Genomic DNA, 27,442 nt, shown 5'->3' with positions numbered 1-27,442 from the left:
TAGTTCGTTATCTCGATGAAACTTCGTTTGTTTATTTATTCATCATGGCTAAACCAATCCGAAAAGTTCCAATTAATTAACTGAATCAGGTTTGCTGTTAACCAAGCTGGCAGCTGTTGCCGAGAATCTTATTGATACTGCATCCAACACGTTCGACGCTCAGAACTAAATTTCTACCAGTAGCGGAGCATTCTAACTGTGCTTCTAATGAACACATTCGGGCTTTATATTACCATAAAATTGATCAATTATGTTCTTTTTTATTTCTGTTGTTGCCGGCTAGAACCTTCTTTGCGCCCAATCCAGTAACCTAGATTCCCGGGTCCCGTTCTGGGTCACCTCCGATGAGATTTAAATGATTTTTCATTTAAATTGAGAACGAAGCGGGCTGTTCTAGCCGGAAAAGCTCCGTGTTATCACAACGGTATCCGGTACGCTCTCGCGGGGAAGGCCCCGAATGATTAGGCTTTCGGTCATATTCTTCCAAGCGTCGGTCCGCTGCTTGGCAGGGCGGCCGATCGATCGGTTTGATTAGAGGCGATCGCGCAGGTAGTCCAGCATTCCGGCGCTACGGGACTTTCCGTGGCGTCGGCCTAGCGGTACACGGACGGGGCCGATCATAAACGGATGTTTTTTTTTTACCCGCTCGCCGGCTGCCCGTCTGCCCTCTCGAATGAAGTTGTGTAACCGTAGGAACGGTGGAGTTTGGTTTTCGATGCCCAACCCCATTGACCATTGGGGAATGAATAGGAATAGGGATTTCGCCCCCCTTTTTTTTGCTTGTATTCGCCGAGCAGCAACATATTAGAAGCAAATAAGCGTTTTCATGTTCAGTATCATACCGTATTGTATCGATGTCTGTTACTTCGAATGTTGAGTGGAATTGTTTGGTAGAAATGAAAATCCAAAACAATGAGTGGAACTGTTTTGGTTGAAATGAAAATAATATACTCTTTTTTAGCAAACTTATTAGTAGAACACAACACCATCATCAACATCACAATTTTCGGGTAAATAACTTATCTTTTAATTTTTAAAAGAAAAGGCTTAAATCGTTTTTTTCAATTGTATTTCAAAAGAAATAAATTTGGGAATAAAAAGCAGATAAACATGAACTGGCTCACTTATTTGCAACAATGAAATGCGATGGCTAATTAGGTTAGTTATACTTATTTATTTACATTTTACAATAGTTTTGAAATAACTTATTGTTTTTGACCTGTTTATCACGTAAACAAATTTACAATGGATTACAGGAATGGGCAAGAATTAAGAAAATGTTTACTAATTCAATAATTTGTAATACAAACAACGGTGTTAAGCATTGTTACAGTGTCCTTTTTTTTAAAACGCAATTATTTTATACGAACAATCATTACGAAATTTGATAGGTTTATAGATTCAATTTACATCATCATAATGTTTCTTCTTTTATCCTGCTTTGATAGACATTTGAAGCTAGAATATTACTTTTTGCACTGATAACAATTATTGCTTTTTCGAATGAAATCTGTTTTAGTTGGAAAACAGTTTTCGTAAGTATAAATATAATTCGTTTACAATTTCAGTCCAGGCCAAGATTAATCTCATCCATTCGGAACGGTAGCAAAGTGCGAATCTTTAAATTGACCGCAGATTGTTCTTCCCTTTTTTTTTCTTCCCTCGCCAACTTCCGTTGCATTCTTTTTCCCCCGCCTGCAATCAGTGCCTGCGCTAATGTCGGCCTTAATGACCGAGTTATCGAAATTATGACGCCGAAATTACACACCGAGCAATCAATCGAACCGTAAAGCTGGTGCGCGTTCTGGAACAACAGAAGCAAAATAACCGAAGCGGGCGCTAAATGTTCTTGAGCCCCGTGAACCTGAATCGTTCTCGCGGCGATTACCGTTTTTGAACCGCTTATGGAACAGTCCGGTGCGCCATCGGAAGTGAGGGCCTCTGTTCGTACTTTAATGGGTTATCTTAACGGTGGGAAACAAGCAAAAGTTCTCCGCGAACGCGCGAAAACCCATCAAAACTGGCGAGAAAAATGGGCCACAAGAGAACCTCCTGCTTCTGCATGTGTGTGTGTGTTTTTTTTCGTGTGAACGAAAACTTCTTGGCCGAACGCAGGTGTGATAATTTGCAACCATACCCGGTTTCTTCCCGTCCAGCCGACAAATGAGCCATCGGGGGTTTTTTTTTGGCGTGAATTAGAAATTTAGAGTCAACGCATCACCCTCTCCTCCCGGTGTTTCCACCCGCCCAACCCACCCGAGTGTTTTCCACCCGAGGGATCCGCATCGATGCTTATGATTCGACGCTTTTCTAGGTCACCCGCATCGCGACGAACACGCAGACGACGAACGGCGCGCGACGGTTGGAGAAGTAGTTGAAAGTGAATATCATTGAATTGAAACGGGACATTTGATGACATATCGTGAAAGTTTCCAATCGCACGTCGCGCGTGCGGGCGAAAAAAAAAGGGAGCAGTGCCTTCGGTTGGGAGTTGCTTTCGATTCCACCATTGAAAGTTTAGCATTTTGCGAGCTTGGTTGTAACGTCATTTGCAGTGTAAAAATCAAGAACAGAAGCGAACTACAAATAAACTACATTCCAGAAATCTTTCGGGAGGGATGAATACATTTGATTGCCGCATTATTCTTTCATGCCAACGCAATCATCATGTAATGTTCTTGACCCGATTCTGAAGCACGGGTTTTGAAGAGAGCAATCAAGAAGCTCCTCGATTGAAGGTGAATCGCAGTTCTTCTAGCTTCCTCTTGGATGCCGCATTTTTTATGGCATCAAGCTGCGTCTCGTTCCTTCCTGAAGAGCTTATCTTTGGAAGGTTTTTATGTAGTTTCTCTATTTTTAGGAGTCAGAAACATAAAAAGACACGATGGAATAATCGGTACGTTACTTCGAGAAATATGTAAATTAATGTTGTTCCCGCCACGGTCGATCTCGATTTCGATTTCGAAAATGATCGTCAAACATCACCTCATCAGGTTGTTGTAAGACCGCGCAGGGACGTCCCGGCAGGTGGCTTGATTGTTGACGTGTTGATGTGTTTGTCAAAGACGAGCCGAACACGGCGAATGCGATCGACGCATCGATAACAGACTCGCGAGATCATGCTGCACATATGTTCCACTTGGAGGCCATCGTGTAACCGGACGGGTGGTTGTTTGTGTGCACGCGGAGAGTACCACGGGCCGCCCGACTCGTATTCCCGTTATGTCCTGGATTCCTCTCCACCCGGTTTTACTCGGCTCGAATGTACGCGAATGTGGGACAGCAACGGCCGGGGCACTTCGCGGAGGGGCAAGTTTGTGTGCATCCCCCCAACACGGACGGCCCTTTCCTCCAGACGCAACGCACATAAGGTGGCACATTGCGATGCGTTTGACACCGCGATTACATTGGCGACCGCGGTCAAACCTGGTGGAAAAGCGGGGAGTTCCCGGAGCGGGGCGGGTTTTATTCGAGGCACGAAGAAGGAAGACCCTCGCCCGCCATGACCATCCGCGTTGTGTGCGACTCCCTTGATAAACAGTGATCCGCTTCGGTTTCGGTTCGTTACATTCATCACGGGAACCATCGCTTGTCACCAGGGTTGGTTGTGGAGTCGAAAGCCTTCCTAAGCAGGCCGAGCCCTGCACTCCCGAGAACTGATTGACATTGGCTCCTCGACCGTGCACGCAAATCAATGGACAAGACTTTTGCAGAAGCTTCGTCTTTCAGCTCCGGAGGGATAATAAATAGTCTCTAGACTCGTTCGGTACCATCAGGAGGAGAACTCCAAAGAGTCAACAACTTGTTAGGAGCTTCTGTTATGCGACACTGTCTATTAAAATGATCGTCATGTCGGGGACTTACTGCGGGAAGAAAACAAAGCAAGCACTGAGAGACCAACTGTCATGCATCAAAGATCGGTTCTTACTACTTGAAGACAATTCGTATTCCGTAAGACACGCTGGAGAGTTCTTCTGGGCAATAATGTTCTTTTGTTCCACTGAATCATAAGCTGACTGACAGATGCAAAGGGAATTGAATATCATTTCAACTTACACATTACTTGAAGGCTCTTGGGGTTGGATTTTCTAACTCACCTGAAAAGACAATAAAAGAAACAAAACAGAGTTAGACACATTTCAAAGGGAGTTAAAATAATATAATTTTTTCTTGTTTCACTCTTCTGTTTTGTTATAAAATGGCTCTTTTCTCAAAAGGATTCCTTTTTATGTACATGTTGATTACCGGGAACTACCTTTTTCACGAAAATTGTCTCCCACTTGACGTTTGCCATTTCACCACTTCCCGATGACGCAAACGAACCCGAACTTCGACCCTTCCCGTTACGAATCAAACTATTTTCAGACAATAAATTTTCAATCGCAATACAAAAAACCCAGCAGGGGAATCGCACGGAGCATAAAACAACAAAGCGTGCCAAAGTTTTTTTGCCAACCGATGAGCCACCATCTATGAGGCTTCGGTGTTCAGTTGCGTTTTTCTGCTTTGCCTTTTTTTTTACAACCCCGTTTACAGCCCATCGGGCGAAGCCATAAAATGGTACGGAAATAATAATAATACGACGGCACAAGGCCCAGAAGCGTCATCGATCGTCGCTTCTCGTCATCGTTTTTCTGGTTAATTTGACAACCGGCTCCTGCCGGGACACGCTCCGCGTTTCGTCGTTATGATTATTTTTACATTTTTCGATCACGCTTTTACCGAACGCGGTGTAATTGGCTGGGGAAAAGCAATCGGAAGACGGTGAAAACACCGAAGACCCACGCTTGCCACGGGTTTGACGTGCACAATGTTGTTGTTTCCGAACAAAGGAAAAGTACAATCTGCGAAACAGGATGCTATCTCCGTCGGCGGAGATCCGTGTTTCGGAGGAGGAACCCCGAGAGCCTGGCAAGGTGCAGCGAGAGCTTCCTTTGCGGGCTTTCGTTCCGGTTCCGGTTACGTTGATGGGTTGATGCTACCGAAAATAAAAATCCATAAAAATGTTGGCAGAATTCCTCACCGCACCGCGCCGGCAACCGGAGCATCGAGCTCATCGTGAATGCATAATGAGTCCCGATTTGGTCAGGTGTCGGCCAGGGCACAGAATAAACTTTTGCGAGCCATTTTGAAACCGTGCCATAAAACTTTCCCTCTCTTCGTGACGCGGACCAACGTTGGCCGATGGTGTGTGTTATTGGGAAATGGTAATTCCGCGAAAAGGCCGTCAATTGACCGGTTCGCGAAATTTACGACCTTTCTGAGGGTGTGCAAACAGGAATCGGGCTCCACACGATGATTTCATGTAGGATAATGTTTTGTTTGCATCCGGTAAAGGTTGTTTTGGTACGTGGTTAAAAATATCCTACCACAATTTTTTTCTTTTATTTATAATTGTGCAAAATGTAAAGGAGCTCACAAAAACACGGTAAAGGATTTATTTATTTTCACAAAATTTCGATGCATGACACACATACAAGTAGCATTAGAAAAAAGGCTTTTGGAAACATTGGAAAGTCATGCAAATACGGAAAGTTATTAGAGTAAAATTTAAATTTCTTGGTTCGATTTTTTTCGAATCAAAACATCAAAATGGAAAAGAAAACCACATTTGAAGGAATGGAATAGTTAATTTTCAGTTTTCTCTTTTTAAAAAAGTTTAGATTGGATGCATCATTGGTTAAGGTCATAAGAGCATATTTTTTCATCATACAGTCTGTTTAAATTAAATTTATTTTAATATTTTGGTGAATCCATTTCCACTTTGACTAACAGTTAAAAAAACAAAAGAAGCGTTGCAATTAAAACAAGTCCAGAAGAGAAAATATTGGTTTTACTAGTACATTTAAAATCCTGAAAAACATTTCCAAAACTGTGTTTACATCAATCAGAAGGTAATTTTGTTTTGTAGATTGTAGGTGAAAGGAATTTATACTTGATTTGATGACTTGACTTGATACTTGATACAAGTTTTATGTAGATAAATAGACTATAGATACTTTTGCTACTTACAATTGCCCTAAACGGGGTACTCTTAATCATTTAGTGAACTATCTAATTGATTAGAAACAACTATGATCGGATTCTTTTCCCACGATTTATGTTTCCATTGTCTGACAAACATTGGTAGCGAAAGAATTTAATGGAGCGAAAGGAAAAGCGAGCGAAAATGCATCCGTGTGGAACCTGTTTGGCTCCATTTAATCCAAGCAACCTCCTTCCTCGAACCTCGAGCACAACAATGTAAGAAGTTTTACTTTCGGCACTAGAAAGCACCGAGCGGTAGAATGGTGGCCGCCAGATGAACAATACAGAGGAATCAAACGCTTCGTTCCCTTTTTCCCGAGCGAAAGAAGGCGGTGGTGGTGCTTTCGACGTTGGCCTGGCACAACGTTTTCCCGGGACGATCAACTCATGCGCACTGGAACGTGGGATTCACTTTCGGGCGCCATCGCACCGAGTGGAGGAAAGTGAATTTCGTCAAGGCGGTGGCTGGGGGGGCAAGAACTGGAACGAAACGAACTAGGTCCCGGATTGTTCCAGTTCGCTCCCGTTGCAGTAATGCTCCCGCGTGCGGCGGGGAAAGTGGGCAAGCGAGCCGGGAAAATTCGATCGATAACCATGATCGTGATTGCATCTGCTCACGAGTGGTACCATTTTAATGCACGAAATCGGCCAGAGAAAGAAGAGTTTAAAAACCGATCAACCTCTTTCCGCAATCGTTACTTCACGCAATCCAATCAAGATGGACTTCATTTCTGGTTCGTTTTCCGCTTCGCCTCCGGGGAAAGTGTTATTAATGAATTGGAGATGACTTTTATCGATACAAATCTGGCACTTTCATCATTAATTATTATTATTCAATCCCCGGTTGCAGGAACAACGGCACGACGGATGGGACGATGTGTCCGTTAATGGGCGTCCGCGCTGATTTTCAATTACGGTACGGCACGCTTGCGATATCCGATCCACAAAGGCGCAGTAATTACCATTGACGACACACCATTAACCTGTCCGAATAAAATGAATGTTACTGCCAGGGAAAACCGCAACCACGATGGCCGCTAATTTCCACCGTTGCTTAGGGCGAGCGAATTGAATTTAACTGCTGTCGAATGTGGAGCAAACGATTGCACCAAACAATCCGGCTGCACCGCTCCAAAACGGTGGAACACGTCGTTCTTACATCGCACGGGAGTTTGATCGTTCACCGGAACCGTACCGGGGGGGAGAGCTCGGGGTGCTTGGTCGGCGGTGGCCCGATGGGAAACAAGCACACAGTTGCCTTTAAGGTCGCCCTTGCGCCGCGACGTTTTGTGAGCGACTCGATGGTGCAATCAGCGCTAAAGAACACCGGCGCTATAAAACTCATATAAACCTGGCGGAGACGGGGAGCAGCGTCCAACGGCGGTATAAGGTGGACATTCCAGGCACGAAAACCCACCCAGCAGGGAAAGGAAAACAAAGAACATCCCAAAAGAAGTGTGTGTTGAAATAGAGGCAAAACGTAAAATACCGCACGGTTGTCGTTTCGAGCTGGATGGATCCATGTCGAGGCATTAAATTTTTATGCCTCAGAAGAGCCGCTCCTGGCCGGCTCCCCGAGGAGTCCGGTCGGAAAAGTGGAAAATCACCCAATCCCACGAAACACAGCGGTTGACAAACTACAGCGGCCTGAAGGTTGTTCCGTTTTGGGCTTCTCCAGCTTGGCTCCGCTTGGGATTAGCTTCTTTCCGGTCCGGCGGGAACCGTTGGAGTGGTACGAGACGACATGACAGTCAGTTAGTCAGTCAGTAAGTCAGCGGGTCGAGTCGGTGTTTCATTCCTCATCGCTTCCCTTCATTTGTCTCTCTCTCTCTTTTCTGCGTTGCTCTGCGGATTTTTCCATGTAACGCTTCATACCCACGAAAATTCGGGTTGGGATTGATTTGACGGTTTATGATTTCGGTCATCCGCGGTGATGTAGGTTAGTGAGACGCTGCACTCCTTCGCATCGCGGGCCGCGCGGACAGGTGAGGGAGTTGAGGCAGGAGTTAGTTGCGTGGTGTATTTTTTGTTTTGTTTTTGGCGCTCCCTTTACGAGTCAGTGACGATCGGTGGCATGTGGAAAAAAGAGTTGCCCAGATTTCTATTTTTCCCAAGGGTAAATGAAAGCGAAATTGGTTTCGTTGGTTCGTGGATGAATCATAGTGTTTTTCCAAACTGAAAATAATGTAGTACCGTTTGAGGATAACGAGGGTGCCTTCCAGCGGAAAATTATTTCTGGTGTTCTCTTCATGTGATTAATTTTACCTGCTTTTATGTTGCTCCTTAATTGACTGCATGATGGTGTGCTATTTGTTTCTCGCTTGTTATTGTCATGTTTATCTCTTTAGTTCTTTTTATTTTTTCATCTGTGAAATAATGTTTGGTTCTTACTTGATATTTGGTTGTAAACGCGATACAAGATTTTCAAATTGACCCAGTTTGGAAACGTTTTCTTGTGGCAAGAATTTTCGGAATTCCACTTGCATCAGAAAGTAAGCCATTTCTTCATCTCATAAAGGTGTGGAATTTAGATCCTTCCCCTTCAGAACATAAAGAGAAGGTTTACAACCACGCGGTTGTAAAAATGAAATTTTCATTCGCTTGTAACATGGCACAAAACACCTCATCCACGATTTACTGTATTTATAGTTAACAACGCTTTTCGCGATCAATTCTAAAACGTCGAACCATTTCGTTTACAATCACCTGGATGAATATAAAATTCCCCTCGATAAACAAAAACTCTGTAAGGTGCAGGTGGAACCAAAACCGAATGCTGATGAGGTTCATTCAACGCGATCGTAAACACGATAGGGATGAGCGTAAAAAAGCACAGCATCTTTGAGGCGCCTTGCAACAATCCGACGTGTCATGCAAAGCCATCGTCATCGACAACTTTCTCCGTTTCTGGAATAAAACGTTCTGCTGATGCATAAGATCGGTGGAACTTTGTTGGTTCGATCACGTTTTTATAGTTTTACAAACTGGTAATTTAAGAAGACTTTAATCTTTTTTTTTTTAACGACGAAGAAAAGTATTCATCAGCAGTGCATGTTATTTGGTGCTTTTTCCTGTGCTGTTTTAAATTGATCTCATCTTTTTCCCGTGCCTTCCGCGTTCATAACAATTACGGACAAATTTCTTTTCCAATCTCCGATAAATCCCGTCCCTTTCTCGGCGAACAATGGACGCCACGGCGCCACCGGACAATTCGATCATTTGCACAGAAACAAAGCCAAACTGATAGGTTGTCTGGACGTGTCGGTAAAATCCGCACAAACATACAAACAAACAAGCGTAGGATCTTCGGAACCTGTCCAAACGTTTGGAGCATCTTGAGACGATGACGGGCGATTGTGGGTTCGCCTTTGACGTCTTCGTTGACGATGCGGCGAAGGAATCATTCAGCGGCCAACAAATGGTCAGTTGCAGGCTATTATCATGTCAATTTGGTCGATCTTTGTTTGCGAAAAAAAACATTGATGCCTTCGGAAGCGTTGAGGTGGAAGAAGAAAAAAGCACCTTCAGCATAAGAAAAAAGCTGCCCATGCCGTTTTCACTTTCCATCGAAAGCCTTACCGAGCAGCAGGCGTTCGGCTTTTTTATTTCTTCTTTACGATTTGCCACACCGAGGGAACCGAGTCTGTAATTTTGGTCGTTGACTTCTGATGCGGACATCAGGGGGTTTCGATTTCGCGGCGACTTTACCGACCGCTTCCGGAACGCCGGGATTTGCGATCGGAAAGAAATCGAAACCGAATCGCCCCGATGACCGATCGGGTCTTCCTACGGTGGATAATCTTTGCACCACACAAGATTAACCGCTTTTTTGCCCCCCCTGTCCCCGTCCGTCCGTTCGTTTCTCTGCATTTTCACTACATTTGCAACTCCGATTGGCGGGTTTTTAATCAACATCCCAATTTCCCGCGGCTGGATTTGAATCGATTTTTGAAATTGAATTCCCCACCGCACGACCCGTTTCCTATCGGCGAATGTATTTTTTTTGTTTTCTAATTTTTTGTTTGTTTTCTCTAGTAGCTCCTGAGTGGGGATAAATAAGGGCAAATTGATAGCTCGATCGGAGAAAATTGAAGTTGATTTAAAACAATCGGTTTAATCAATATCACGCGACCACCCATTCTTGCTTCCGCGCGGGGCATCTCCAAGAATGGAAAGCTCCTCAAGCGAACGGACGCGGGAAATGGCAAAGGAAAATGGATGAAAAAGCGTGACGTCTTTCAACGTCGTTCAGGGAACGCGTTGGTTAGCTGATCGGGAACGGATTACCGTCTGGGTTGAATTTACCATACATGGAGGGAATTTCTTCCTCAACTCTAGGAGCCCGGGAAATGTGGGTGCTTTTTAACGCTTTTTCTTGTGTTTCCTACTCGCAAATATCAGCACGCTTTCTCTTCATTGGCAATGCATGGTGGAATTTATGCTCCTGTTCTTTTTTTTCGGTCCGTCTTATTTGTTTTCGGCGGTTCGTCCGGAATGGACCGTGAGCATGGATGACCGAAAACGCTTTTGTTTGCTCCACACATGGCAGTGACAAATTATTATGGGTTAGTTTTCTTGCGATCGTTTATTTTTTCACTCCCCTCGGTTTCCGATCCGGCCGGCCGACCGGTCACGGTACTAAAAAAGCGCGATTGTTTGTGCAAAAGTAAAAGTTAGTGAATTTGCATACCGACCCGCGTGGAGAAGGAAAGGTGTGAGTGCACGAAAACAAATGCTCCACCCTCTGGGAACACGTTTCTTGTGCTTCAAACTATCCTTGAACATTGTTTTTTTTTTAAAAGCGTGGCACGAAAAATGGTTTTATCCAATTGACATAAAAATCTCGCCCATTATCCGCTTGATTGATTGACCTGGAACGGTGGTTCGCATTCGTTCTCCGCCCGGGAAATAGCTTCAGCCCGGGCATCTCGTGGTATGGCAATAAACTGATTCACAGTTTCGAAAAAAAAGGGGAAAATGGGAAGCCAACAAAAAAGGCCATCTGTTTCGATATCGAGAGGTTATGCTAGGAAAGGAAAAACGGACACTTTTTAGTCGACCAAAAACCTCAGAAAAGGTGAACGCAAATAGGCACACAACTCCTGAACACGTTCAATCTGTTCACCATTCTTGAGGGTGAAGAACTTGGTCCGGACGTTCCAAGAGGCTCCCGGTGCCGCATGCCGTTAGAAGGTATTTGACCTCCGGCTCATTTGGAAACAGCTGTAGTCTAGATCTAGACAACCGCACACACTTGGCGGCGAAGGAAGCCGCTTTGTTTGCTTGCCTGCTTGGCTCGCGGAATTCGCGGAGCACGAAGCGGGCGGGGGGGATTCTGCACAGCATCGATGATTGCAGCAAACACCCACCGGCTACAATTAGATGTTATTATTTCACGAACCAGCGTGCACAAATCTTTGCCAGGGCGAAGGCGAGTGGTTGCCTTTGTGGTGGAGTTCGTTCGAGGCATAAACAGTCCTGAGAAGGAAGTAGATTTTGGTTCTTTGAGATGTTATGTTCATAATATCCAAGAGGAGGATGCAATTCTCTTATAAAATGTCAAAATAACAAGTGATTCTATTGTTTTAGTTTTTGAAATTAACGCAAATTTTATGCTGTCCAGTTGAGTTTTTGGAGTTTTCCGCTTAGCTTTAAATTTATCGTTATTTGGATATTATCTCCCAAATTAATGAGAAAGTGTTTGAAATGCTTTCCTGTAGATTTTGTTTCATTTCTAATTCATGTTTCTCTTTTGGTATTCAATTGATGTGTATTAACAAGTATTTTAAATAATAACGTAGATTTGTAGGAATAATATATTTGACATTTCACCGAAGCATGTCCAATAAAATATGCTCCTTCATGCTCCGTCTGCGTGATCTAATCCTTGCCAATAAACATGAAATTCCCGCTATGAAACTTGAAACCTTCGAGCGCGGGTTGAGTTTAGCTTTAAATTGTACTGTTGCCATTTTTTACGAGCATCCTGTCCGGCTAGACAACCGTCTGCAGCCCTCGGGCGATCGTCGTTCCCATCGACCGGGGCTTGGGACGACCGAATACGCGAACCCAATATCGATTTCGTTCCGAGCCGTTCGCAACTCCGGCATTCCGGTCGGTTATGGTTGAGTTGCAGTTTGTGCCAAATGTGTCACCCGGTGTCCTTTTGGGTTTCGTCGGGCACACACACACCGAATGGTGCTTTCACTTTACCCTACCATTGCGCCGGGTTCCGAAATTCGATTGTTCACCAACGCGGGGACCGGATTCCACGTCGATGCCGGTTTGAAGGATGACGCATGTCACCATGTCGCGTGAAATTAAACTATTTGCCGGCGGGCCCGGGCCGGTGGAACGGAGGGAGTGAGGGCTAAACAAATCCACTAAGCGGTTCCAGCCCGTTCGCTTTGTCCTTCGCTTTCGCATAATGCTTTTCCATACTTCCCGTCCCGAACACACCGAACGTAAGCGCGTGCCTCGTTCGAGCGAGTGGCTTTCAATAAGAACGATGAAAGTGAGTTAAATGTATGTTTATCGAATCATGTGCGCGGTACGCTTTTCCCACCGCAAACCACCGTGCAGCGTCCAAGTTCACGGACTTCGTGACGGTTCCGGTATGGTTCGTCGTTTTGTCTCGCTCCATCCGAGGCCGATTCAGATTCATGCTTCTTGCGCTTGCTTGGTGGAGATATTTATATTTTTTCCCCCATCAACCATCCCCACCCCCACCCTCACCACCCTCCCGAACCGACGATTTAGTGGATGCCATTTCCATCGATCGTCGCGAGATGTAAAATGTGAAAGTGAACTCGCGTGAACTCGCGGGCGCCAAACGCTGCTGCGCTTCTGAATCTTGGTTGCATCGCCGGGTGGTGGCGATCATCGCGGGCTTATTCCACTGCAATACATCCATCGGTGGGTAGAAAGTTGTGAGTGTAGGTTTTTTCTTATTCTCTTTTTTTTTCGTCCATTGTGCGGGGTTGTTTTGTCCGTGACTGCATCGTTGGTGAATGTAATCTTCCTGAACGAGCATGTTTCAATGCGAAACGGAGCTCAATAAACACTAAATCAACGGGCAAGCATCGTACCCGGAAGGTATGCAAGTTTGTGACATTGTTGGAAGATTTATAAATAAATCTCATGGTCTCTGGGGTAATTCAGAAATATTGAAGCTCATCGAGTGAAAGGAAATTGGTTGAAACAGTGAAATTCTACTGTTTGCATTTATGGAAACTGCGACAAAACAGGAAAATAAATACATACCAATCCTGGCCTACTAGATTAAAGTCCTTCTTTCACAACAGGAACCTAAAAAATGCCTAACTTTATTATGGAAATGACTGAAAAAATGGTCAATTGTTTTTGTTTTCATTTTATCGATTGGATTTACTTCGCACTGTTAACAAAAAAAAAAGTATAGATCAGTTTGGTTTTTAAAAATTGGATACATATGATTTAATACATTCTAGAAATTTGATTGTGCTCTCATAGTTTTCCTTCAAGATCTTACGCCACTTTCTAGCCCAAGTGTTAATGATTCGAGACTTGACAACCAACTCGGCAGAACCTTAAATCATTAAGTGAAATTGTCATCTACTTTTCCTCTCCATGGGGCACACAGTCTCTCACAATTTCCTTTGCATTTGCATAATTTGAATTTAATTATCCTTCCATTAGCAATCCAGCCATTCACTTCTGAAACATTTATGGTTGCAAAGTTGCTTCGGATTTTCCCTATTCATGGTACACTCATTTCGCGGAAGTAAGTCCGGGGAAATAAGAAATGGCTCGAGTCACCATTTTCATCCATCATCCAGGCTCTGATTCACTAACCGTTCTTTTTCAAGGCTGCTTTCGCGAAGGATTGCTCAACATCTCCACTCCGGGAGCCCTGCCGGGGTTAAGTGACGTCAAATCAGGCGTGCGGTTTTGTACCGTTGCAATCTGCAGCGTTTACGGTGCGGGAATGATTTTCATTGCCGCAGTGGGAAAAGCCAACTGGTTTTGGGCCTGCAGGGCGTACCCTGGTGGTGACGACGTCTTGTGCGGAAATAGCAAATCGCGAGTGTCACGAGACTGGAGGAGTTTGCGATGCTGACGGCGAGGACTAATCGGATACCTTGGAGTGCCTGGAAGACTCGCTTCAGGAGCAGTCGGTGTTGTGTAATTTCCGGCCGTGCAGGGAGAGCAATCGGTAAGGGAAGAGTAGTGAGGTGATGGTCCGGTTCACTAATTGATAACATCCTTCTGAATGAACGTGAGCTTAGAAAACAAGCCGGCCGAGGAATTCTAACAGTAGATACATTCCCAGGCTGTGCGTTCCGGCAGCGTACGCACCGTTGGAAAAGTAACGGTACGCCAGCGTGTCGCCATTTCCCGGGCAAGAGCTGGGGCTGATAAGAACTCGTTCGCAAGGAAACAACCTCGCGTCCGGTCTGCCGACCCAGATCTGGAACCATCGTGCAAAGAAGAATCGTTCATTGCATCGGATGTTGCTCTTGATGGATCGATCCGCTCTCGGTACGATGTTGCGTTTTCCAGCTGGAAAATCCACCGATAGGCTGCTGTAGCCCAATCGCCGATCACGGATGACAGTTATAGCTTCATTTGGCGCCGGGTAGAGAGCATATAATCGTGCGATAAAAGATTGGGATGGGAGCGCAGCTAGAAAAGCATCCCACCACCGCCCATTGGTTGGTGTGATTAGAGGGACCGGTGAAAATGGCTCCTAAGTGGGGTAATCAGTGACTCATTTACTCGTTAACCCGTCCGGTCCCAGGCTGTGTGGTGTGCGGAAAAACGTGTGCCTCTACTGAATGATTTATTGATGAATGATTTATGATGGGCCGGCGTGCATCGTCGGAACAACCGTCGGACCATTGTTGTTTTGTCGCCTCGTTAGGGGCGTTGTCCATCCGTTTTCCAGCCATTGTTTTCCACCAAACCACATTCACGCACACCCCGGTGGACCATATTCGGTCGATTGAGATCTCACCGAAGAACTGGTAGTGATTTATCATCCAACTTAGCGCCTCTCGTTACCGATGGAAAGTGCCAAAGGTTAGGTTACAAAATAATCGTCCCACCAGAGAAAAACTTTGTTTAGAAGCAGAGAAATTCAAGCGGTTGATGATTGATCGGTTTTAGAGCGATTTAGACGGAAAAGGACGAAAGTTATTTTCACACGAAACACATTTATTGAGTGGTACTCGTTTATCTAGTTTTTTTTCAAGTTCAGTAATAACGGTTCAATTTGAGTGGAAAGTAGAATAATTAGATTTGAAACAAAAATTGTACGTTATTGCTAAAATTTCGGCCGATGAAAATTAAACAAAAAGTTATATGTGATATCAGTTTTCAAAAACAATTTATCACCATGGTTCTCGATAAAAACCACAGTTTCAATCAACATGAAAATAACAGGTGCGCAGAAAAATACTCAAATAATTTACGGTAACGATCTGTTTCACCTGTAACGATATTGTTTTGCTCTGCTTGAAGTGAAACACTAGGAGATTAAAATAAAAATGATCGGAAAAAGATACTTGAAATCCAAAGAAATTCTTCTGTAAACAACTGCTTTATCAGCAAAAACCATCGGGCTGCTCCATTGGACGATGCCTAATGAAAAATGGATTCATTGCAACCTAATGAAAAAAAGGTTATTACTTTCTGCAGCATTTCTTTAGATTGTGTCCCATCCGGTTACTGTTTTTTTCTGTTTCATGACAAAAACTTGAGAGCATCGGTCGTATGGAAAAAATATAAGAAAAAGTTTCGATGTACGGATGTCCTCAAAACACGATTGCTTGCATCGTCATTACATCCGGGATTGAGCAGAGCTTCTCAAAAAGTAGTTTTAACAGCAAAAAACAGCAAGTTAGCTTTTGGATCATCAAAAGGATTTTATTGAGAGCAACATTTTTGGTTCGGAAGTTATCTTATGAACATAAAACTGACGTTTATAAAACAAAGAGAAGTCAAATAAGGTCTTATAGTTCTTAAGTTCACACCAAATTATTTTATTTGGTTAATGTAGCTATCCTATCAATTCATGGGGTTTATAAGAGGGCATATAAGTTCCTTAAAGAATGGTAAAAAATTGCTAAATATATAATAATCCATACCATTTATCTACAAGTTAAAGCCTTAAAACCTGCACGAAAGAGTCCTACAAAACGACCGATAGCTTGTTCGAATGTAATCAAAACGAATTCTAGCAACCCAGTTGTTGGTTAATTAGAAGTGAGCTGTTGCATAAAAAATGTCAATCGACTCGATCATCACGATTTTCACGACGCAAAATTCGACACGCCGTTCGCTCCCATTTAGTTTACTCCCGAACCGTTCAAATCGCTTTTCTAGCACTTGCTGATTGGTTTGACTTCCGCTGTCGTACCCCCGTTTTCCCGCCCGTTTGCTTCGAGCTGGACAAAAGGTCTGGACCAAAACACCCTCGTTGTTTAGTTTTCCTTCTTCTGCTTCTTCTTCTTCTCTGGCTCCTCGTTGTTGCATCCCCCGTTTTCGGCACGTTTTTTTTTTATCCCAAATCGCAAATTTCAAAGCGCTCGCTCTCGGTTCGGCTCGGGCTGAGGGCAAAAATTACCAACGCCAGACACGATCGGCTTCCCAATTCCCTATCTTAATTTCAAATGATTTGTGCCATTTCGAACGACTCAAAGGAAGCCACAGCACACAGAGAAAAAAAGAAGAAGAACCATGCCATCCATACGATCGATGATCGTGCGCCCGACAATGCTACACACACACACACACGGAGTGGTGAGAAGAAAACTAGACGCTTCTTCTTCGTGGCTTTTTGGGCTGTTGCCCGTTTTCCCCACTCCCGGCCAAACGTGGGGACAGAGGCGGGGCACGTTTTCAACTCGACACCGAGACCTACTTTTTGGCAGTTTTTCTGGACACGGATTCGCCATAGGGCCATCGGAATTGGGGGACCCAGGGAGAGGCAAGTCGATGGAAAAATGGATATTTTGAAGTAGATGAGCAGTACACGAGCCGAGTGTGGGGGGGGGTAAGAAACGAGGGGGAAAATACGGGGAAACTCCGGGAGTTTCGGGCGCTTGCTTCAACAACCTTCTCGTGCTACATCGTCTAAAGATTGAAGATTCCCGAACGGAGTGGTTCTCACGACAACGAGCTTCTTGGCCGGTTCAGAAGTCTCCATTTCCCTACCCCGGTGTTTGGGGAATTCTTCTTCTCACCCCTCTACATCCCTTTTTCCCTAATGGTTCTTCTATCACGGTTTCCCAGGGCGAGCTGTCGAAACCTTGACCTCGCGTTTGGGCGCCATAATGAAGCGTTCGAGAGGATAGAATTGACCTCCAAAAGAGGGGAACAAAAAGAATCGATCCCCAATTTGACTCCCAATCCCAAGACGTCGAAGAAAGCCGCCGAAGGAACGGAACGGAATGAGATGCAATCGTTATGGAACCGATTAAGGCTCGGGAGGGGGGGGGGGGGGGGGGGGGGGATGACTGCCGTTTGGAAGCATTATTTCGCCGCCCGGACACGGCAGGTCTCGTCCGAACTGTACCGGTTTCGAACGCGGTTCCGACGGTTGCGACTCATGACTCGCTCCATTACGTAAAGCCCCGAAATGGATGAATAACCGAGAAAAATCAGATTAGGTCACCGAGTTCTGGCCCCCGGCCAGTGTGTGCTCGTTGCGGGGCACCATTTTGGGCACTGCTCACACACACACGCGTGCACACACACAGACTGCAATCATTTTCTAATCAAAACCCAAACAATTACCTGGTGAAATGATCTCTCGCGCACCGTTTTGCCTTCTTTGCCTTGACCATGTGGTCCGCAGCGAAGTGTCACGCCGCCTTTTGGACGGGCAAAGATGAAGATAGAGGAGGAACGGGTGGATTTGGGAAGAGGGACCAGAGGGGGAGGCTTTCCCATGACCACGCGGGTGTTTGTACTCGATCCAGCGCGAAGCGTGAAAACTGCAACGGATCGATTTGTGATTGTGCCCCCGTGAGTGTACGCAGTCTCAAGACCCGAACGGCGCTTGGCCTTGGGTTTCGGCGGATCATTTTTCCACCTCCCCCCAGATCCATGGCCAGGGCCTCCATGGTCAGGTTGCGATCCGGGATCCGTTACATAAATTGATTCAGGTGATCCGAATAATGGTGATAATTAAAAGTAAGCACGAAAAAGAAAGCGCAACCGATGAGCCCGTGATTAATTACCCCGACGCCCCGTGCGCAACTGCGTAAACACGGCCACCTTCAACGTGGCGTATGTGTGTGTGTGTAGTTTTCTTTCTGGAGCATCGTAATGCTTTTCCTTTGGAGCACGTCTTTTGCTGCCATGTGATCGAACGAGCAATTCGGTAGAGAAATTCACGGGCAAACCTTGATGGCATCAGATAACCTCCTTCCCAGTTTTCCCAGATGAGCTAAAGCCAATGGAGAAAAGAGTATAAACCTAACAAACAAACAAACAAATGATCAAGTGCAAGAGATCCGCCACCATGGTCAAGTTCGGTTCGACTTCCTGTTTTGCTTCCACTCAATCGAAGCTGATGAACCCGATTGACTACTGGACCGAACGATCGATCGATCAATTATGGCACATGGTGTGGCGCACACTTGGCACCCGTCATTACCCACACCCCGTATCTCACCCTCAGAGCCGCCTCATTAAAGACCCCCTCCCCATCGAGGGACTTGTTTACCCGGGGCATTTAGGTCTCCCAATGAAGACTCCACGCGCCACGGATCGATAATTATCCTTCGCCTGCGTCCCTGCAAACAGTGCGAAGAGAGTACTCCGCAGCCACGCCAGGCTTTTCCGTCGTTGTATAATGTCGTAATCATCGATCGTAACACTTCCTGCCCGGTGCGATCGTGGTGCGTTCCGCAAAGCCTGGAAAGCGGAGAGGTTATCTGATCTGATCTAACAGATCGGTTCGTTTGGTCGCCACTGACACAGATTTGGCCTCAGCACACACACACACACACGCACACCTCTGGGAGTTTGAATCCCGATTCGCTTGCGATTGAGGTTGGTCAGGGAAGTTGGTCGTGGAAATTAAGGTTGAGCGTTCAAATACGTTCATCTCGTGAATGGGTTCATACGAACTTCTTTCAGCAACGTTCCTTAAAAGGACGAGAAAGACCATCAAAACGTTACTTCTTTCCGCGTTGCCACACCTGCCTCGAACGGGATAACGTTTCGTTTTGCTTCCCCACGTCTGCAGACTCTTCATTTCTCCCCCCCTTCGTCGGCCGGCTTATGCATATGTCAGTGATGTTTATGATTGAAATTAGAAAGCACATTTCTATCGCTGTCAAAATGTTACGACCTGCTCGTCGACCAGGGCCCGTTATAGCGTCGCAGGTCGCTATCACCGGGCTAATGTATTTTATTTGCATTCGCAACCATAAATAGTGAACTCTCCTGGCGGGGAAACACATCGCCTAATGAACACACGCGAAGGGAAACCACGCTTTAGATTTCCAAATCCGTCTGTATTATTTAACTATTTCGCAGCGATATCTGGTGGGATCGGTTGATCCTGGATGCTTTCAAGGGAAGCACATTTGCATTGATTCGTCTGATAAATATTCCAAACCAACCAATTAGTTTTTTTCTTGCGTATAGTTTAGCTTGGAAAGACAAATGGGATGAATAATTTTGCTCTCCAATTTTTGCTTTTCTCATTTTTGTTTGATACATTGATTATGTTATTTACACCGATTGTCGATAAACTTTGTTTTTGGGATTGAGTGAAAAAAAATGCCAGTAAGACGCAGATATTGGAGAGTTGATGAAAAACAGTAATCCATAAAGTAGATAATTCATCGGAAATACTACCAATATACTCAAATATGTCTATTTAGCATTTTGTTTGTTGTCTGTGGAGAATAAAAAAATCAACTTTGGAAATAAGCTTCGAAGTACTTAAATCATGTTAATTTTTTTTTTATGTTCAAAACAATCATATGTTTTGAAACTAACCGATGATGAATAGTACACCGAAGGGTATTAATTCTTTCTAATTTCTACACCGGTATAAAAGGTAGATAAAAAAAATTCCTGCAGCAAGTTGGATAGAGAGAGAGAGAGTTCATGCTCAATTTTCTAAATTGATCAACTTCAACGAAATGTCTACAAATCTGTTATGTCTTACCAAAACGTATTATTGTCACTATTGTTCAGATCGCTAACAGTTATCAAATATTTAATGCAACATGCATATTTGAATTATCGTCTAATTTTTCATTCTCTTCTCTAGTCAGCATTTAGTCCAGTACAGCTTTTGAATCCATTTTCCTGGGCCTTCGTAACATCTGAAGAGAAGCTGTAACCTGGTTTTACATAACAGGTTTCAGGAATGGATGGCGTGTTCGCTAGCCATAATTGATAGAACTCTGACATCGAACATCGTCGGAGAATTCCACCGACTCTTCAGGGGCTCATCCAAACTTCCACCTCGATCAAAACAAACATAATTGATCATATTTCCCTCATTCCGTGGCGATAAACAAATCCGTTGATCTTTCACCGTGTGCTACCGCCGAACAGTGATCGCGACCTGTCGACTCCCGACTGGCCACACCTGATCCGGTGTGGCGCTGGGACCGGTTTTCTTTAACCTACAGCGCCAGAGCTCGAGCTCCGATCCGTTCGCTTCGCTTACCTCTTTCACCTGTTGAACTTAACCCAGTTACGGACGTGGTCAGCGTGGTGCCGGCGACGAGCGCTACCAGCAGCAGGACCGTGGAGGGCAGCCACCTGCGGCCACCTTCCTGCCGGCTTCGAACGACCGTCAGCATCATCATCACCGATTTTTGCCGTCAAATCAACACCACTTCACTTCACACTCGGTTGCTCTTCCACTCGGATGTTGGGCACTGCAGCGACGGACACTTCTGGGTGCGGATCACCGACACTTGAGCACTCGCTCGCGGCAAGAACAGTCACACACTTCACGCGGGAAACCTGACCAGGTCGGAGATGGACCTGACCGATAATGATCTATCGGTGCGCTTTTAGTGTCGTTTTGGGGCTTTTGTTTCGTTTTCACCTGGCGGCGTTGTTTTGTCTGTTTTGTGTCCCTCTCCTGGAGCCAGAGGTCGTCTGCTCAAGTGTGTCAGTTAATTGACAGCGATGGTACGCATCGGTCCGGCGAGAGTGCGATAAGCCGGATCCGGTTCTCTTCTGACGCGAAGGGTTCGATTCTGAGGGTACTTAAAAACACACACACACACAGCCTCCAGGGCTTTGAGATACGCACAGAAATAAAATAAGGTTGAAAAAAGTTAATCGCCCAACACGCCGGATGCCGCACTGTAGGCGTGCGCGCTTGCGTGTATTTGTGCGGTGTATGTATTCTGTTGTTGTTCAGTTTCGTCCGTTCGTCGCTTCGCTGCGGTCACTTTCACCCCAGATTCCAAGGAAAGAGAACCTTGAACTTTCCCTTGCTGGCGAAGAACACGCAGCGCACAATATCCCGGCCGCAATGGTACACGGTTCCTTGTCCTCTTGCCTTCTCGTTACCCGCTTCGGACCTGCTTCGATGACAGGACCGTGAATGGTTAACCTGTAAGCACTATTACACTACGATTTCTTTCCTTCCAAAGGATTCTTTGCCAACTCGGTGTTGGTTTTTCTTGCAGTCCGTACTGTGTTCCGGTGTGGGTGCGCGTCGGAAATGGCTCACTTCCGCGAAAGTTTCATCTCGTTCACACACTGGCCACGGTGCACGACGTTCCGGTCTTTTCCGGCCAGCCAGCCGGCCCGAAAAGAAAGTAGCACTTTGGGCGCGCGCGCTCGCGTAACGGACAATTCACCATCAATCCACTCGGCAGCGTCTTGGCGGCCCGTCTTAGGGCGGGAGGAGGTGTGTTCGCCGGGTGGAGACTGGGACGTCGAAGTACTTCTTGCGGGTTTTGCGCGTTGCGCTCGCGCGACTCTCGAGACGGGAATGAATCCGCCGTTCGATCGTACCGATCCCGGTCCGGGCAACTGCTTCGCACTCGCCACTCGGAGATCGTCTTGCGTTCCGCGGGGGGAGGAGGTTCGCGATCGTGTTCGCGTTTCGCTGTTTGCGCGGCCGCTTTCTTTTTACCACCACCTTCTCGCTCACTCGCCCTGGGCCGGAGAGGTTCGCTTAGCCCCACCACACGCCACAGCTCGCATCGGCGTTTGCCGTTAGCTTTCTTTCTCCTGCTCTTTCGGGTCGCGGATCGTGCGGATCGCTTTCTCCCGGGGTCTCCAAGCTTCCCGGAGCTGCCTTCACCGCTGCTGCTGAAAGATCGCTGTGTTTTTTGTTGTTCGTTGCGAGCCAGCCACTGACTGCACTGACCGTCTCGGGGGAACTGGACGCTAGCGCTGCCCGGTGCGCAACATATATATTAGAACCGACGGTTTCGACGGCCCGAAACCGAAAGCTTGCTTGAGCTTGCGCAGCAGAGAGAAAGCTCCTTCTCGTCTTCAGCGAGGCGATCCGACTCGCGCGACTCGTTGGTTTTTCCCCGACTGATACGTTCTCCGCGCGATCGTCGAGACGATGGGCCTCTCGAGAAATTGAAACATCATTGACCGATGCTGCACTGATTGGGCCGCACCGCTTCCTACCGCTTCGGGAAAGAAAGCGTATCTATTGGCTCTCCGCTGCGCTTCGCATCCACGCTCGCGATCGCGCTCTCGATCTCTTCTTGAGTAAGGCCTCACCATCGATTATGCTACTCCTTGCCACCGCTCGATTGTGCATGTTGGGTTTTGACTTTGTTATTTTTACCTCATCGATTGCCGTTCCGGGGCGTACTTGGCTCGACAAAAGGGGACAACTTACTGCCTCCTCCGGAAGGACTATCAAGAGCATCTCTTATCAGCGAGTGTTTATTTGGCTCGCCGTGTGACACCGGTTCACGTTTTTTTGGAGAAGGAGAAAGGCGTCTCGTCGGTGCGGGTGAAGATGTTTTGCTCTGCTTACCGATTTGCGATCGAGTGTTTTGCTATTTTTCATGCTGAGAGTCCTCTATCGAGATTAAAATAGCAAAGCGCTTCTAATTTACTTTATGCGAGCAGGGGTTTGTTTTCTCGATTATCTATTCTTGTTACCTTTTCCTTTTGCCACGTTTTATGTTTACAGGTGGACTTTATATAGTGTCAACTCTGTTTTAACGAGTTTTATTTGCGCTAGTGTTTTAAATGGTTATGTATGAGGTTATTTTCAATTCAAGTTATTTGAATAATTAAAATATTTTCCTTCGCACGGAAACATTGATAATCCAATTGGTAATATTTTATTTCAGTTTAAACCAAATACAAAAAAAAACATATTGAACAAGAAACTAATAGTAAAAAACTTGAACGGTTTTAAATAAAAATACTCGTATAAATCAATGAAAAGAAACAAAAAGTAAAAATTAGTAAATCACACTTTGTTGTCGTATATTTATTGCAAAAACAATTGATTTGTACAAAATAGAAAAAAATAGAAAAACTAGTACTGTTAATCGTACTTTTCAATTTTTTTTTAAAGGAATAAAGTTTTTACTATATTAAATAGGTTGAATATTTTAACTAAGCAATGTGAAAATATAAATAATACAAAATTAATTATAAAACAACACCCAGAAATGGCTTTAAGCGCATCAAGCTTAGTTGTGTAGAATACATTTCTAGTTTTAACCATAAATACCACATTGGTTTCATGACATTGTCATATATATTTCCCCTGACGCGGTGGATTAAGATCATCTAGTAAAAAAACAGTCCCTTTTCCCCTGGTTCCACAACGGAAAAAGTTGCTCGTGGTCGCAGTATACCCCTTCTCGAATGGCATCGGCGATAATGGCGAATGGCTATGACGATGGGTTCGGTGCTTCCGATCGTGCTCATCATTATGATGCGAACGATGATGCTCATGCTCGCCGCTTACCGCTATAATGTGTACCAGTGGCCCATATTTGGTCGGATTGCGTGGATTCCGCATGGCTGTACAGGTTTGCCTTCCGATCACGATCGTGATCGATACCCTTGTTTTCCGGCGCGGTGCGTAATTTCTCACCGTTCTAGGGCACCTCACTTCAACGCTGGATCCCGATGCCTTCGAGGGTATTTGTTTTTGAATCTTTATATTTTAAAATCATACTTGACAATTCTTTTTAATCCAGTATATTGTTTAATAATATTACACAATAGATTCTAGTCGGTTCATACTTGTTTCAGAATTATACAAAAGTATGTAACATGAAGTTCGTTAATGCTTGCAAATTGTACAAATATGTGGAACATTTCAACAAATTTTAGTACCCAAGCATCTTACACTATCTTTCCGCAATCAGCACACAGCAATGCTAAGCAAACAGCAATAAAAATCGTTCACGTGCTACGCTTTATGTTGCGTGAAGATCAGTGATTTACCTCGCCACATAAACATCGGCTGCACGTGTACAAAACTACGGCTTATGCTTACCCTCTCACGAAGGCATCGGCGGCGCGGGGACAGAAACGGAAAACTAGATCCCTTTTCGGATTCAACTCAACCTCCACCGGGACGGCCGATTCCGGGCGACTCTGCTGGATATGTGCATCGTTGGCATTTATTTACGACAATGGGGTTCACGAAACCTCCGCACAAGTGGAAAAAAAACAACGCAGCATCGTATCGCATGCATAAATAGCGGGAAAATGCGAATTTTCTGCCTCACCAGCCGCGGCCGTCGTGGGCAAGAAAAGCTGCGGCCTTGTTTGGCTGGAGCCTGGAAACCAATTGAACCGTTTTTCAGTGCATACAAATCTTCCGATGCGATGGTGTTGGTAGTGATGGAGGTGGTGGGCTGCTGTTGGGGTGGCTCGTTGGCGCTATTTGCGGAGGCGATGCAGTTTAGCTGCAGGTCGGAGCTGATGCACTTGCTGATGATGGGAGAAAGTGCCCTTAGTGTAGATTGCGAACGCATGCTGGCGGAGGCCGTTTAAATTGTGGCCTAGAACAAGTTTTCCACCCACCAGTTTTCATCCCGCACGTTCTTTCAGCTTGTTCCAGATGGGAGTTTGCGTTGGTGTTTGTAATTTATGATTTAAATTCAAACTAATCACTTTAGGCTACAAGTTGCTACAAAAAGTATAAACAAGACCGCCGTTGTATAATTTTTTGAATGTGAATAGTTCATGCGCGTTGTTGACAGAATGGTTTTCCGTCTCGGAAACACGGCAGCTGCGGCAACCGGTTGCAACGCTGGTTGCTGAAGAAAGTGTTGTTTGCAATTGTCCACACGAAGCGTGCACTTTCCCCTTTTGGGGAACGATGCCTGTGTCCATCTGGCCAGCTGGTTAATGGCATTATTTCCGAACGACACCAACCAGAAATCCAACCGCCGCCATCGTGCATATTATCGTAAACGAAATGCTCATCTATGCGAACCGTGGATCCGCGGGAAAAGCATGAAAATTGAAGGAAACAACCGCTGACCGGTAACAGAGAAAGGAAATGAGTGACCGACGGGTGGAGGAAATGCGATCGTTTGACAAGTAATGACGACATTGTTTAACTTTTATTGCCAGCGAAATGGCGGAGCCTGGTGCTTAGTGGCAGGGAGAGTTTTCGTTTTCACTCCACAGCGACTGGATTGACGGTTTTTTTTTTTGTTTTCCAACCTTTTTCGAATGTTAATATTCAATCTATCGTTTGGTTCGTTGTGGACTCTTTGTGCGAAGCGTATTATATTCATATTTTTAATTTCTATTAATCTACTTAGAAACTGGGAGTTCATGGAAATGGAAGTTTTCATTGTCGAGATTTTAAATTCAATATTCTCATTCATAACACATTTAATTATTTAAACATAAGTAGTCTCTTCAAATGGTATGTTGAAAAATATTGTGATAAACAAAAGTGATCAAATGAACTCCTCGGCTATTTATTGGGTGATATTTAGGTTCATCTGTATTCATCAATAAACAAACCGAATGATTAAATTAAAATATTTAGCTAAACTATCCCTAAATCACCTCCGTTTGGAGCACGTGTTCACAAACATAATCGCCCGATGCATTGCCACGATAAAGAATCTATGTTAAAGAGGTGCGATGTAAACAGTTGGATGAAGATCCCTTTAGGCACAAGAGTTAAAACATGGTAAAAAGAAAAGAGAAACACACACCTTACATTTGCCTTAGCTTGCCGCGAAGGCGCAAAGATGCAAATGCCTTGGGGAAATTTATTTCCCTTCGGAGAGCCCACATTAAAACCGTTGTTATGAACCTTAAACGGGACTAGGGAACACGGCGAGATGCTACTGTGCGGCTGGCAATCTTCGTCGTTTGCACGGTGGAAGGTATGGGTTCACCTTTTTATTTCGCTTCTTCCCCAGAAACGATTAGAAGAACCGGTCGTTGTGGTGTTTTTTTTTATTGCTGGGTGTGCACTTTTTTTACACTCTCACTGTACGGTACGATGGCAGTGTCATGCTGTGATTGTAAAGTTTTTCACTCTCCACTGTCGCTATTATTGGCTATAAATTTGCATTCAAGCGATTCTTTCACACGTGCGGTGGAGACTATGCAAATATTAGCTTTCGCTTGTGCCCTTCATCAGCATCCATTCCAAAGTGGGTGGCTTGGGGGAGGATCTACATTCAAAGGCAGCATTGCTTGAGGTTCACGGGGTGATTGTAAAAGATAAAAAGAAAACATACCAACATAATCTATACGCTTTTTGTTTTTTCTTAGCGATCGGTGCGCGATGGTGATGCTGCCGTTTTACTGAGAGTTGATGATACGCGAGGGTAAACAAATTTTCTCGTTCCACGAATCATTTGTTTATCATATCACACGAGTGCGTTTATACAAGTAAACATAGAAAACAAACAGAAAGAATTCAATTAATGTTGTATCAATATTAGACAGCCATGTGTCGTTTAACATTAGGAAAATACAATCAATATATTCTATTTCAACTACTATTGTTTTGAATGTAGGTGATTTGGTGATGAATGGAGTTTTACACTTTTGTCACCCATTTTTGAAAATTTTCGAAAAGCAAAAAATGTATAATTGGTTGTACACAAAAAAAAAAACAAATTCCTAATACTGGTGGTTGGGTGAAGAATTAAGTAAGAGCCGAATAAAAAAAAAGCCAAACATTCTGCAAATCGTATTTTCCTCACGACACCAATAGCAGTTCATTTTCCAAAGTGCTTCATTGTCCGCGGAATGCTGCTCATAAAGCGGGCCAAATTATGCACACCCATCGTCCCATCGCCACCCCTCGATAGGACTACATCCAATCGCACTCCGGCACTTCCCGGGATCGGTCGACAGCCTGTTTAAGACATGCTGCACGCTTCCAGTACGCCAAACGTGTCGATTACGTTTTCCCGCGATTCGTATGTGTGCTAATCGATTTATTCCACCTCAACGCTGT

At 44.9% G+C, this 27,442-nt stretch overlaps 1 protein-coding gene across 1 annotated transcript in view; it reads right to left on the bottom strand.

The window, feature by feature from the left end:
* Positions 1 to 20,846, bottom strand: part of LOC131264149 (serine protease filzig) — a 38,417-nt gene extending 17,571 nt beyond the window's left edge. The window contains exon 1 of the mRNA XM_058266438.1: positions 20,708 to 20,846. Within this exon, the coding sequence (XP_058122421.1) occupies positions 20,708 to 20,846 (139 nt within the window). The remainder of the gene's footprint in view (positions 1 to 20,707) is intronic.
* Positions 20,847 to 27,442: the final 6,596 nt, after the last annotated feature.

The sequence above is a fragment of the Anopheles coustani genome, chromosome 2 (genome assembly GCF_943734705.1).
Source record: "Anopheles coustani chromosome 2, idAnoCousDA_361_x.2, whole genome shotgun sequence".
NCBI classification, from domain to species: domain Eukaryota; kingdom Metazoa; phylum Arthropoda; class Insecta; order Diptera; family Culicidae; genus Anopheles; species Anopheles coustani.
Note: the sequence above shows the minus strand (reverse complement) of the source record. Positions and strands in the feature narration are given on the sequence as shown.